Consider the following 14786-nt stretch of genomic DNA (forward strand, 5'->3'; position numbering starts at 1 on the left):
TATAAACATCTATACATTTTTTGGAATTCTATGGAACCCATGTGTTCTGGACTATCTTGTATATCTTTTTTTCCTGCCTGGCAGTGCCATTGTGGGACATGATTTTGGAAGGATGAAGAGATACACTTTCCTGCATTCGTAGTTTAGTAAGTTGGGCCGCTTAATCAAAAGCATTTTGGAGTCTAGTGCTTTTATTGATAATCTGAATTGCATGTAGCAATTATATAGTCTTAGTACTTCTAATTTTAATATTTCATCTTTACAAGATATAACCATACATAGAGATGGGTTGGGAGCAAGAATTCTTGTAGCCAACCTAGTGGGACAAAGGCTTGTTATTGTTGTTGTAGCATTGCATCTTTGTACTTCAGACCAGAAATGGAAACATTGCATCTTTACACTTAAAATCCTGAGGAGTTGGATATTTTGTTTTATTTTCCTGTTTTTTTTTCAGTTGAAGGCTTACATCTTGCAGCACAACTACATACATCAAATGTGTTAAAAGAATGATGATGGGGAATATTAGATAAACTAATTTCTGCAAATCTGTTCGCATGAGCTTCCATTTGGTTGCAGACTGAGCAGATACTATCTCATCCTGCCTTATCTTTGAGGCTTTGAGCTATTCAGTTTGGATTGAGATTTGCACTCTTTCATGTGAAGGCAAACATACATCAATGGAATCTGTTGACCAAGGAATAATTATGTCCTTTGATTTATAATGTTGCATATTATCCTGTAATCTTTTTGTGTTGCAGGCAGGTTACTACTGCTCAGTTTGTGAATGTGTAGTGAAGGATTCTGCTAATTATTTGGACCATATCAATGGAAAGAAACGTATGTTTGGTCCACTTTCAAACAGATTCCACGATATATATTTTTAAAATTTTATTTCAGTGTTTTCACTCCTTTTTTTGGTTCTTTTGATTTTTATTTTTTCTAGATCAAAGAGCTCTGGGCATGTCTATGCGGGCAGAACGGGCCTCTCTTCAGCAGGTACATGTATACAAGTATTTTTTTCTTTATATTTCAGAAATGAAAATTTGCAGACTCATGCAGGGAATTGAGAGAAGAAATCACCATGGACCTCTGATTATACTGGCTCAGCCTGATTAGTTAAATTACCATTGGTAACATTTATAAGAAGTTTGTACTTGCCTGCTGGGAGATAGATGAAGAATACCATTGGTGGCAGTCTTCTTGAAGGGACTGCCTGTTTGTAAGAAGTAGCTGATGCCTTGCTGTTTTTGTACTATTACATGAGAATTCTAACATCAGGCAATAAGTTCTTTTGATATAGTGCAAAGAACTTAATCCATTTGAATGATTGTAATTCACTACTAGGTGGTTACTATTGTGACTATGATTTGTTCCCTTTTGTTTAATAATTTAAGAAGACAAAACAAGCGTGGATAAATGGAGAAGCAGAAGCTGCACTGAATTTAAGGGTGCTCATATTGGTTCGAGTAATGAAAATAGAGAAGCAGCTGTTACATCCTAGGGTTGGGCTAGGGTTTAGAAAGGAAATTGAGAAGATTAAGAGAGTGAGAGAGCAGAATTAGGAGGGAGAACTCAGATGGAAGGAAGGAAACAGCAAAAAGATGGAGAATGTTTGAGAGACAGAGAGAAAGGTAACAGAAAGTGAGAGAGAGATAACAGAGTATATTCAATTCATTTCTCAACATGCCCTCCCATCCCTTAGCTGTGGCTTATTTATAGCCTCACGGCCCATGCACCCATGTGCAACACAACCATATAACCTCACAGCCCATGCACCCATGTGCAGTACAACCATATAGCCTAACTGCCTATAGCTAAGGACAATTATCTATAACAGAAAGGAAAAAGAAAATTACAATTATTGCCCTTGGGAATGTGACAGCAGCATCAAACTTGAGGTCGTTATATTGGGTTGAAGGCATTTGTTATAATGCTTACTTAAAAAAGGAAAATTAAAAACATTTGTTGCGCAGGCCTAGCAGTATAAAATTCAAATAAATAAATACATGATGGATTTTTTATTTCCATTGTCTGTCTGCAGCCTAACTAGAAGTAAGTTTGTGAAAAAGAGGGAACGTTGTGTGCGTTGTGTTGGATGTTTTCCAAGAATGAAATAATTTCCTTAAATAATTTCTGCAGTCATGTGGTCAGTTGTGGGATCAAGTGGCCTGGATGGTATAATAAACTTGGCCAACTATCTTTCAAACCCTAAATGTTTCGTTTAAAGATGCAAATTTTCATCTGGGGTCTTAGGGCGTGGGGTCTCATTTTTCACAAGGAGGTAAGAATGCAACCTTCTCTTCTCATGTTGTGCAGGTGCAGGAGAGATTTGAACTTCTCAAGAAGCGGAAAGATACCGTAGGCTTTACCGAACAAGGTAAGAGTTGCAAAACAAGAAAAGGTGGAATTATCGTAGCAGTAATAGTTTATGGCTACTACTTGAGTTCAGATATCATAATTTAAGTACTGTTAATAATATTGATTACTCACTTGTCAACCATAACCCATCAGTTTTTTATTTGTTGTTAGAGGACTTTATATTCATTCGTTTTTTTTTTTTGAAAAAGAATGAATCATATTCTCATTGATAATCATTGATAGATGAGGAGAGTAAATTACTGATTTAATACTTTTGTTCGTAGACTTGGATGAGCGGATTTTAAAGCAGCAGCAAGAAGAGGAGGAAAGGAAGCGCCAACGAAGAGAGAGAAAGAAAGAGAAGAAGGTTAGTTGCACTTATATGCCACAGCCACTCATTTAGACTAAATATTTTGGGGGGTCTGATATAGATATGTAGATAAACTCTCTTGTAAGCAACAAACAACTATAATGAGGACATATCGTGTTCTCATATTGTGACAAATTTCACGTATTTTTCATATGTATTATTGTCTTTTGCACTATTTCACAAGTGGTGGGTTGGTTGGTTTGTGGATCAGAAGGAAAAAGCGGCAGAGGAGGAAACTGAGATAGACCCCGATGTTGCAGCAATGATGGGATTTGGGGGTTTCCGTTCATCCAAAAAATGACTCACAAAACTTGCCTGCCTTCTGCCTTGGAGCCGAGCCTTGTAATTAAATGAGATTGCTCAATCGCCAAAGGTTAACTGGTCTGAGCCGTAGCATGACCTTGCAGTTTTATTGCTTGTAACTGGCTCTGCTGTTGGCAAGTTTCAGTTTCAAATTGTATACATGTTCTTGTAATGGATTAGAGGTGCTATGGTTGCTTCCTATGCTTTGGATCTTAGATATAGAGTTTTTTTTTTTTTTTTTTTAAATTATTATAAGGAACAAACTTTTACCTGTCTATTTCATTTGGATATCTTATCTTCCAATTTTTGTTTGGGTAAAATTGGGTTTGGCCTATTTGTTGGTTTAGATTTATCCAATAATTCGTGTATGTTACACTGTAATTTACAAAAATCAAATTTATCCAACAAAGTCAATCCCTTAAAAGGTTGTTTAGGTTGGTCTTTGTTGTGATTTTAGGGTTGTCTAATCCATTTAATCAAATTTTTAGTTGAATTACAATGGTTGCAGGGGCTTTTGTGGCTTTGCAAATCATATGTGATTGATGTAGTATTAGTGTCAATCAAGATGTGTGGTGAGGTTGCTTCACGGGGTTGCCCTAGCAGTCAGCTGGGGAGGTGGTTACTCGAGTACTCAAGTTTAAATTTTTTTTCAGCACAATTATTGGTGGATCAGGTTTGAGTTAAATTTTTCATCACGAAAAGAGGCACCGTAAGAGGGCGTCGGCAAGGGGATGTCATCCCAAGATGTGTGGTGAGGTTTGTGTAGACATCATGTCTTTTAGGCTTCGCCTATTATATAATGGAGTTTTATCTTACTTGTGAAGAAAATAATTGGATATTTGTGAAAATCAGTTTAGTTGAGGGTTTGGAGATCTTATGTTATAAAAATAAAAAATAAAAAAAAGTTATTCAACAACTTAGTTAGAAAAACAGTAAATTAATTAAATGGTGTAAATGTTTTTCGCATAACAAATGGCCAATTTGAATTCTAATCTTGAAAACAGTGTTTAATGCTGGAGTTTGTTAAGTGTAATACTGACATTTGTTTTTTTTTTTTTTCATTAAAAATTAATGCTTATATTTTCACTTTTTTTTAATACAATTTCATAAAATGTAGTGTGCAATTTGTTTATTGTCAACTCAAATCCATTTATTTATTAAGTTAATACTTAATGGTAGTCATTTCTGAATTAAAAAAAAAAAAAAATCTCAGATTGGGACTGAGATGGGTACTAAAATCTGGCAGACTTGAAGTGTTTGGCATCATTGTTTGTGGTGGTAAGAAATTGGAACATGGAGCAGGAAAATATGTTGCTAATGCAATTGACTAGCCCTTGGTGTCTTTGGTCAGGCAAGACCATAGCAACATGGATGTTTTTCTTTCTGTAAAATTTGTGAAAAATGTTACAAAATGAAGGCATTGCAACCATTTTAAATTGGAGAAAGTTTGGGGAATGTGGTAGGTTCCCTTCTTCAATTTACTAAGATACTATTTGTTAACTAAAATATAGATAAAATATATATATATAAAAAGTATTTCATATAAAAGTATTTTTTATTATATTTATTAAATTTATCTGGTAGCTCTTGAAAAAGAAGTCAATAATTTCTTATCTTGATTTTTTCACATAAATTTATCTCTCATCCCTCTAAATAATTTTTTCTTGATTTTTATAAATAAGAAAAAATAATACATGTGTTCTCTGATATATTTTAAAAAATTTAATAAGTAGTTTAATAAAAATCTTGAAATATTTTTTAACTTTATTTTGATCATTTTATATCTTGATTCGAAAAATATTCTAATCTTATTTTAATACAATTTTATCTTATTCATTTCAACAAACACTATTTAAGAGTTTAATATTTTTTTTTGAATATTTTAGTTAATTTCAAAAGTTAACATTTAATGGTCTAACGAAGAATTGTCATGTCATGTCATGTGAGATTGCATGTCCAATCAATTGATATAAACAATATGTACCCATTATTTAAGAGTAATGTTATTTATTTAGATCGGAGATGGAGGTCTAATTTAGATAAATAATATTATTACTTTTTATTTTAATTGTGTTTTTTTAAGTAAAAATAATTATGTATGTGTAACATTCTCAACGCATTACGGAAGAGGAAAAGGAGAAGGGTGCAAATGAAAGCGAGATATGTGCAGAGAATTTAAAGGGTTGCAATAAAGAACTATAACCCACTCACTAATTGTGAAAGAAATCTTAATTAAATGATGATTTCTGGGGACCTGAAGTTTCGGCCCTTTCGGGAAGGAGGGTTACCCTTAATTAAATGGCTCATGGACGGGGTTCATGGAATTAGTTAAGAAGGCGTATGGAATGGAACCATGAATTCAGTTACTGAAGAAGAAGAAGAAGAAGAAGAAGAAGAAGAAGAGGAAGAAGATGATGATGAAGATGAGCAGTCGGCCTCATCAATTTGTATAAATAGGCAACCACAACCACCCCATTCTGCACATCAGCTCTCAGGGTACACTCTCTCCACCAGGGCGGCTGATTTTGTTGTTTGTGGTGCCAACTGTGAGAAGAAATTAAGATCATGGACAGGAAGACCTCCTGCTGCTCTAGGACCTGTGGCTCTACTCTATTCCAGACAACCCCAAAGAAGGAGCCTGAGCCTGCTGTTGTCTCTCCAAAGAAAGAAGATGTGAAGAGTAGTGGCAGCGGTGCTGTTATACTAGGACTCCCTCGCTGACAATGACAATCCCAAAGATGGAGCCTGCTGTGGTCTCCCCCAAAAAAGAAGAACTGAACTCTGAAGCCAAAGATGTGGTGGAATGTACTGTGGGAGATGCCAAGGCTGAGGTAGAAGGTGTGGCTGCCGCTGAAGGGGTGAAGAAGGAAGAAGAGCTTGCCAATGCTAATAGGACTGGATGTGGTGGTGGTGGTGGTGGTTGTGCTTGAACATGAAAGCACAACTACTGTTCTGGCTGGGGGAGATGAATGGATTTTAGTTGCACACAGTTGCTTTTGGTGCTATGGGTGTTTCTTTTTGGTATTTGGGTATGTGTTTGCTCGTTTGTTTGGTAAGTAATGCCTAAGTTGGGTCTAGTCCCCCTGCTAGTTGTTCTGGCCCTACTCTATTAAATATATATCTAGTTATTGTTCGCTGTTAATCTCTCACTGTGCGTGTTCAATGAATAATTGACTAATTGGCTATAGACCAAGCAAAACAAATAAAGTTGCACTAGCTAATGCTATGCATCTTTTGTTCTAAAAGACAAGCTGCATTGCTTGGGTATGGCTGTGACAATACCAAAGATGGTTTTAGAAGAGGAAAATTAAGCATCCAGCACTCAACAGAAAGGCATGCACTCTAGCTGCATTAGGAATCCGTGTTGAACTACTTGACTCACTTTGTATGTAATCCCCCACATTGAAGTTCCCTACAGAAACAAACAGAAACAGAAACATAAGCCATACCAAGAGAGGCCAAAGGGAAAGAGCCAAACACTGCCAAATATGTGTATGTATGTATGGCGGCGGCGGTACCCCTTTGTTTTGTGAAACTGCAAGCAGCTTGGATTGTGCCTCTTATGTCTGCCATTGTAGCCTTATTGTTGAATCTGAAGTTGGAAAATGTATTATCAATGCATTTGAGTAAGCCTTGTGTCTCAGCCAAGCAAGGCCCATTGCAAAACAGGTCTGTTGCTTGAGGTGGAACATTTAGATATCCTCTCTCATCCAATCTGTAAGCTTCATAACATTTACTGTAAATCTGTGTCATACGAACAGTTAAATAACCAGTGTATTAGAAACACCTCGAAACAAATAAACAAATAACAGATAGATAGAAGCCCATCTTCTTTTTCAAATCCATTTCCCTCCCAAAATTCCAAGATCCCAACATGGCATAAATCGTAATAAATTGGATTTTGTCCATGACAGCACAACGGTAATAACTGAAGACAGGATATAAGTAACATCCCACTTACAATCTTCTTGTTGAAGCACAACAAGGCATTTGCAAGGATTTGGCCAGCACCTCCCTTTGTAACTGGAACAGCTGCCCCTGCTAAGCTTGCTTCCAATTGTAAGCAAAACTAAAACATCATGGAAACCACCAAAAGGAAAGAGAAAAAAGAACCTATGCATGGCATGAAACCATAGAAACTAGTAAACTGACCTTGGTCGAAGGAAGAAGCAGCAGCCGCAGCAGTAATCAAAAGCAAGATGAGAACTTTGCTTCTTGATGATACTGAGCCTGCCATTACAGTAACTACTGCCACCAAAAGAAGAGTTGTGATTGTGAAACTGTAATCAGAGGGCTGACTTTTATTGGAGTAGTAGTATTATGTTGTTCGATCTAACTGCATTACTCCTCACAGTAGTAATGCCCTGATTTGATTACACAGTAAAGTGTGGCAGATTGGCTTACTCCTCGGACAATCACTAATCACTATGAAAAAAAGGTATTTGATTCTGTGTGATATAATGCATAGCTTCTCCATGTAGTTTAACAAAAATAAAGTACCAAGTTGAGGAGGTAGTAGTTGGTGGGTAAGCCACCAAACTTCCTCCTTTGACCGTAAAAATAATCCAAAATATTTTCAGCCTTTTGTTTCTTAGACAAAGAACTGAAAGTAGCTGCCAAGACCATATGACTTTAAAACAAACAAGAAAAGAAGACAGCTTTTGGGGAAATTGGAGATGGGATATACTTGTTTTGGAGCTGAGGAGCTCTGTCACGACCCCAAGTATATATATTGGTAAAAATAATAGTAATAGTGGTGTAAGGCAATTACGACATTGTACTTAACCTTTTGTTTATAATTATACCGTCAAATTGTATTGTAACTGAAATGATAATAAAACTTATAAATAGAATAGATCAGTTAAAAAATAGAATCTGTTGAATGAATCAAACTTCAAGTCATCTTTTCTCTTTATAAATTCTCTCTCTGTTCTGGTTCAGTTTTTTCTCCCTCAATTTCTTCCAATTCTCACTTAGAACCCTAAGTCAAACCGAGGTGCACGACACTCCCCACAAATAGAAAATAGCTTCTTAGTTCAAGATATATAATCAGTGATTAAGAGAGAAAAGCCAGTGATTTGCCTTAAACAATTAATGCACCCTATATTGTTAGATTTTGGTTTATCAATTATGAATACCATGATTACATAAAATCTTCTAGAGTCTAGAGAAGGGTTAGGAGAAGGCTGCTTCTCATTGTAGTGGCACATTCAGAACAGAACCAGCTGATTGCCAGCCAGAAACGTAAAGATTTGTTGTACCCGGAGCTGGACAAACCAAAAAAATAGCTTATTTCTAAGATCTCAATTAAGAAGGAAGTTAAAGAGAAGAAAAGGAAACAGGTAAGGGATATAATGTACCCTCAAGTGTACATACAAGGGCAGAAATATTATATATTATAGCAAAAATGTTTCAAATAAGAGATGCATTTTGAAGTACGTACCCCACCCCACCCTAGGACCAACAACTAAGTACCCATGAATTATTAGGACTTGGTAACAAAAAATTGCGGCACATGATGAAGTCTAGAGGTTAAAATACCCTGCCAATGAAATTACTCTCCTTCAAATACTCAAGGGGGGTCACATATTCCAAAATTTGGCACGACGTCATAAGAATGGTACTTTTTTTTTTTGGTTGTGAAGTTTTTCATTTCACTAAAACATTGGAACAATGGAAATATATCCAACACTGATGATTTCAAACAGACAACAGGTCCAACTTAAATCCAGTACTGGAACATGATGTAAAATACCAAAAAGCTTAATCTGTATCCCACTGCCTCCTCCTACTTGATGTACTGAGAAACCCACTTGAAACCCTCTCCATATCCCATTTTGCGGACAATGCTGCACATGAACACCTCAAGCGGACGCACGCCCGAGTCTGCCAGGTTTACCTTCCCCTTGCCAGTGGTGACACCAGTCAGACCCATGTGGTGGCGTAACTCATCTTCTGAAGCAGCGTAAGGGATGTCAATCTTGTTGCCCAGAATTAGGAAAGGGACAATAGCCAAGGACTCATCAGAGAGGAGAGCATCCAGCTCCTTTTTCGACTCGGCAAATCTCTCCTTGTCATAAGCATCCACCAAGTACACCACAGCATCCACCTTCATACACAAGAACGACATAATTTAATCGCATAGGATCGGGTGATTTCAAAGTTTAATGGCGTGTACTAGTGCCACCCCATGGCAGTTGGTGGAAATCCAGCATACGAAACAACCACCAAATTGCATTGACCAATTTTAAAACACATCCCCATAAATGCAACAGAACCATGAATATAAACTGCCGGCAACTAAAAAATACTCTCAAGAGAAGACAACCCCCAAGATTCACTTGCAACAGTGACTTGAGAGACAGAAACCAAAATATCAAGTAAAACCTTACACAAATATTTAGGCCCCACATAGAGTCTCATGACCATAAGAATGGAGAACTTATCATCGATGTTTTCCTGCTAGTAGTCTTCCCGTAACGGTTCAATTTTACATGTTGTCAGTATTAATGTCTCTAACAGCAGTAGGAGAGATGACTAACAGCTTGTAACAGATAAGAGAAACCTATTGAAGCACTGGAGGGAACAAAATAAACATGAAAATCTGGGGATCCACTTAGTTATGGCTCAAAGAACTCTTTGCTGACTCTGGTTCCCACACCGTAATGAACTGGTTTTGGAAACTGCTTTTTCCGACAGAACTAAATATCAAAATTCCAAAATACTGTAAGTTAAAAGAACAATATGTTCTATAGTACCCAAAAGTATTTTATACAAAAATGAAAACGACACAAAATCAAAATATTTTCAATTCTTTTTAATCTGGAAACAAAGAAAACAAAGAAATTACACACAGTAAAAATCGGCCCAGGCGGCCGCCTAGGCGCCTGTGAGGCGCTAAGCGGCCCCTGACCGCCCCGAATATGGTCTAGTCAGCCCCTCTAGGCGCCGGCCCGATTAATCGGGCGGCGGCAGCGCATAGGTGGCCCAGGCGGCTAGGCGCTGCCTGAGACGCCTAATTTTTGGGTTTAAATCTTACCCTTTGTCAATTCCGAAGCCTCTCTTACTCCTCTCAGCCGTCTCGCCCTCTCAGCCCAAGGCCGCCGCTGCCTCAACGCCGTCGGAACCTCCTCGTTGCCTCCAGCTCCATCGCGACCTTCTCACAGCCTCTACACCGTCAAGCTCCTCCGTCCTCGCTGCCGCTTCCTCGCTGCGTCAACGCCACCACTGCTGTTAAGCTCCATCTCTGCTTCCGCTTCCGACCCCTCTCTCTCTCTCTCTCGCGCGCGCGCGCTACTGGTGTTAGCTGTTAGGGTTTATTATGTATTTAATTTTTTTATTTATATGTTAGATATATATATATTTTTTATTTATATGTTAAATATATTAGATATATATTTTTTTATTTCTATTTATATATTAGATTAGATATATATATTTTTTCTTTTCTATTTATATGATAGATATATATCTAATATATAAATATTAGATATATATATATATTTTTATGTCATTTTTAATTTTAATTTAATTAAAAAAAATCAACAATTTTCCTAAGTCCGTCTAAGCGCCACGCCTTAGTCTGGCGCCTAGCACCTTTTAGAAAACTACACAGAACATATATCAAACAGGAATTGAGTGCTCATGATCATCTAAGATTCTACAAAGCGAACAAAATTGTGATGTTTTCCCTGTTTTCTACTGTCAGACAAATGTATAATTATTGAGTATTGTCAAATATCTCTATTTGGTGTATGGTCATAACTGACCTAGAATTGTACACAATCTTGAGAATTCCTCCAACAACTTTAAACTTTAGCCACTTGTAAGCATTTGACAGCCAAATGATTGCCTTTGTGTCAGTAGAAAATTCCAGTGTAATTTGATCATTTAAACAGAACAGAACAACATATAGCTTGAACCAACGATTAATTTGACAATAACCAAAATATTGGTACTATTGAACTCATCATCAACTGATTGCCTTAAACAGGTTTCCATTATTTTTGTTTAGGGACTTCAGTAATTTCTGAAACCCATATAAGTATGATATTCAAGAACTTGCTTGATTACTAACTGATCTCACAATTATAGACAGAGCAGATCTGGCAATTACAAACTTGTTAGATTCAGATCAATGTAGATGTGTTTGGTGAGGTACCATTTAAATTTAAATGCCTCCTTGAAACAGAAAGGTGTCACCAACAAACTACCAATGTTAATATTCGCCTCATGAATCAAGTAAACACAGAAATGTTCATCTGGGATTATGAAGGTTCAAAACATCCTAACATATCACCAACTCACAGCCATCCAGCTAAAATAGTTGTCAAGAGCAACTGGGACATCAGATTGACAAAGGTCCTATTCTTGGATCAATTGCTTGAAAAGGATGAAAGATAATGAGGACGATACTCACAGAATCAAGACAAGATAATTGAAGTGCAAAAATTGCTTCCAATTCTAGCAATTTATGTGATTGTAAAATCCCTTCAAAGATAAAAGAAAATTTTAATAGGACAGTTATAAGACCGAATCTATTGTATGGCACAGAATGATAGTAATTTAAGTACCAACATACGAAATGAATATAACTAAAACAAGGATACTACAGTAGATGCGCCTTATACACTAAAGAAAAAGAAAGTAGAAATGAAATTATACATAGTAAGATTGAAGGGACATTATTAAAGATAAGATGCACAAAATGAATTAAAATCATTTATACATGTGAGAAAAAGACCAATAGACACGCTTGCAAGGAGAGTGGACGGAATGGAAGAAATTCATAACAAAAGAATGAAGACAGAAAAAAAAAGGGCAAAAATCTCAGCCATGACATGTAACATATTAATTTACAAAAATATCATCATAAATAAAGATGAATCTATAGCTAGAATCTTTATAGCTGATATCATCTATTGAAATTAAGGCTTGTGATAATTAATGTTGATGACAATATCCTTCCATATAGCGGAAAACAAGCAGGTACAACCAAAAAGGTAGATGCGGTAACTGCAAGCTGCCAGTGTCCGTCATTTACCTCAGTTCGAGAACATTAAGGCTTATTTATTTAATTTCCAATGGTATCTTCCAAAGGCCCTTTTTATTTTTTTAAAAATGCTACATGATCTCCACCTGGAATTTTAGCATTGCGTAGCCAATTCATAAACAAGAACTGCTGGATCCTCCAGTCCCAATTGATCTGGATAATTGATGTTATCCCAAAAATTTTAAGAAGGGATGGAACAGGATGGGGGTCTACCAACATCAAAAGAAGAGAAGTCTATCACAACTACTTTCAAATTGTCTGTATGAAGGAAACAATGTATATAAAGAAAGAACAATCTCAGCTAATTAGATAAATAGCATATCAATTTTCGAGATGCTAAGGAAGAAGGAGGTCCAAATGAGATGCACAAATCCAGTAACACATTACATCCAAATACAGTTGTACACCCAGTTAGATCACAAAGAAGCATATGAATAAGCAAGGGGAATATCAATAATACGATAGGCATCTATATAAAACACAATGAATAGAATTTTTCTAATGCATAATAAGTTACTGCCTGCAATAACCAAAACAAAATCTACATTATATGGACTCTGCTACTGGATGCCAGCATGTGTAAAGATAAAGGCATTCTATGTGTTAACCTTCATAAATATTTAATCTTAGGACGCTTAGCATGCATTCAGAAGTTAGAAGCAGATACATAGACATGTTGCGAACTATAAATAACGCATACAAACTATAATTTTGATAATGTCAGACACATACCCTGTTATTTTATCTTTGTCGTATCTGGTGACTTCAATAAACAAAGGGGAAGAAAAGACAAATACGCCATAGTGGAATGTAATTCATTGCAGCAGCTAATGAACAAAGACAATAATGTAACTGCCATTCTGCCTTTACATCCATTATGACGTTTACTCAAAGAAACAGACAAGAACAATATAGTAAACAATCCACTGGCAATGAAATGACACCGAGACAAGCATATCAATGGCAAAGCCATAAACAGTATTCCTGACTCAAATGTCAATATAATACCTACACAAAGCAACCAATTAACACAAATAAAACAACAATTATTGAAAAATGATAAGGGCAAATCAATTATCACAGAGAAATTTTTCTATCTCAGTTTAGAGCCTCAATCAAGTATTTGTCAGTGTCATATAGAAAAACAATAATTCTTATCAGTCTAAGAATGAAGCAAAGAGAATTACACATTAAATCACAATAAGATCTACCTTAGCATAATAATCTTTCCAAACTCTGCGGGCAATCTGATGGCCACCCAAATCAAAGGCTTTAAACTTGATATTCCCAATACTCAGCTCTTCAGATGTTGGGTACTGGGTTGGCTGGTGCTGAACCAATCTCTGCAAAATTCACAGACCAACGGGAACACGAGTTCAAAATTTCAAAATGCTAATATTTAAGGAAGGGCATCCCTCTATTCAGAAATTGAAAAGGCCCGATGGCAAGCAGGTTATGAAATCCAACCCGTCCCAATGAGTAAGAAACTCATATACCGCAATCCACACAAAACTTGAGTAGTTTGTTCATTTGGCTTAGCTGACATAAGAACCGAAAATGAGTCTGTTTATCTAAAGAATAAAATTGAAGAAAATTTTGCCCACAATAAATGGTAGGAATAAAAACAAACATATATGTACATGAAATCTCCAAATCTTAATCACGTTGCCTGAGATTAACGTCCATGTCAACATTCTAACATTGATTCTTCATTACAGACAATGTTTGAATAATCAAGCCGACATAAAAGGAAAAGCGAAGGTCTTTGTGTTTCACAGCAAGCAGGCAGGATAGAACATTAAGTAGAGACGCACACACCAGACAAAAGTTTTAAAATGTCTATAAATCAATAGAAATGAGTAAGTAAACAAAACAAGCAAGGGGATAGACAGAGAGGAGAGGAGAGGAGAGGAGCCGAGAGAAAACAAACCTCGTCTTTCAACATATGAAGCAAGGTGGTCTTGCCGGCATTATCGAGGCCCAAGAACAAGATCTTAGCCTCCTTCTGCCAGAGACCGAGCGATGCGAGGACTCCGTAGAACCAATCGACCAAAAACATGATTGTAATCTACTAATCAACCTCCGATCCAAACAATCAACAACAGAAAAAAGACAAGAGCTCGAGATATGTTGAAAAGCAAAACCAGATCGACCGATCGATCCACGAACACAAAGGTTCGCAATCTCTCGATTGATTCAACAACACTCGGTACTTTTTCCCAGAGAAAAAAGGCGTTATCTGTATGTGTGTATTGTATATATATATATATATATAGGTCTGTGTGTACACAAAACCTATGTCTGTATAAATAGAGAACAAACCCTAGAGAGAGAAAGTTGACTGAGGCATCAATGGATCTCTCTCTCTCTCTCTCTCTTGTGACAGAGTGGGTAGATTGCCTAAATGTGGGGGCCTCTTCAGTAAATTCTTGTGATGAACTCACACCATTGACCGCCCGGACCGGTTCACAGTTTATTTACTCTTTTTTTTTTATTTAAAAAAAATTAAATTTGACATTTTTATTACCATTTTATATTCTCAGAATATATTAATATAAAAAATATTAAATTTAAATATCTAAATAATATTTCTGTTTCTTTAATATTGTTGCTTTGCATTTATAAGGAAGTAAGCCGTAAAAGTGTACATTTTTTTTTATGATAATAAATATAATTTATTAAAATTAATAATAATTTCAATGC

At 36.3% G+C, this 14786-nt stretch overlaps 4 protein-coding genes across 9 annotated transcripts in view; 1 reads left to right on the forward strand and 3 right to left on the reverse strand.

Annotated features, from left to right (window-relative positions):
* Window positions 1-3365, forward strand: part of LOC127802665 (uncharacterized) — a 39053-nt gene extending 35688 nt beyond the window's left edge. The window contains exons 6-10 of one of the 5 annotated variants that reach the window (XM_052338610.1): window positions 759-837; window positions 944-996; window positions 2317-2377; window positions 2643-2725; window positions 2940-3364. In XM_052338610.1, the coding sequence (XP_052194570.1) occupies window positions 759-837; window positions 944-996; window positions 2317-2377; window positions 2643-2725; window positions 2940-3029 (366 nt within the window). In that variant the 3' untranslated portion in view covers window positions 3030-3364. Of the gene's footprint in view, window positions 1-758; window positions 838-943; window positions 997-2316; window positions 2378-2642; window positions 2726-2939 lie in introns of all 5 variants that reach the window. The other 4 variants (XM_052338614.1, XM_052338612.1, XM_052338613.1 and 1 more) reach the window with 4 other exon arrangements.
* The window catches only part of LOC127802663 (dihydrolipoyl dehydrogenase 2, chloroplastic-like), a 40923-nt gene that overhangs the window by 14932 nt on the left and 11205 nt on the right, over window positions 1-14786 (reverse strand). The gene's annotated exons all lie outside the window — the stretch shown is intronic.
* Window positions 5751-8183, reverse strand: LOC127802669 (uncharacterized). 2 transcript variants are annotated; one of them, XM_052338621.1, is made up of 4 exons: window positions 7184-8183; window positions 6993-7069; window positions 6550-6775; window positions 5751-6443 (listed from the first exon to the last, which is right to left on the reverse strand). In XM_052338621.1, exons 1-4 carry the CDS (start codon window positions 7266-7268, stop codon window positions 6325-6327), a joined length of 507 nt encoding a protein of 168 aa, XP_052194581.1. In that variant the 5' UTR covers window positions 7269-8183; the 3' UTR covers window positions 5751-6324. The 2 variants fall into 2 exon arrangements, with proteins under 2 accessions (XP_052194581.1, XP_052194580.1); XM_052338620.1 differs by having other exon boundaries at window positions 6993-7081.
* Window positions 8537-14453, reverse strand: LOC127802666 (GTP-binding protein SAR1A-like). The gene is made up of 3 exons (XM_052338616.1): window positions 14014-14453; window positions 13295-13426; window positions 8537-9140 (listed from the first exon to the last, which is right to left on the reverse strand). The coding sequence occupies exons 1-3, from the start codon at window positions 14140-14142 to the stop codon at window positions 8820-8822; spliced, it is 582 nt and encodes a 193-aa protein (XP_052194576.1). The 5' UTR covers window positions 14143-14453; the 3' UTR covers window positions 8537-8819.

Source organism: Diospyros lotus, chromosome 5, assembly GCF_014633365.1.
Source record: "Diospyros lotus cultivar Yz01 chromosome 5, ASM1463336v1, whole genome shotgun sequence".
Classification (NCBI taxonomy): domain Eukaryota; kingdom Viridiplantae; phylum Streptophyta; class Magnoliopsida; order Ericales; family Ebenaceae; genus Diospyros; species Diospyros lotus.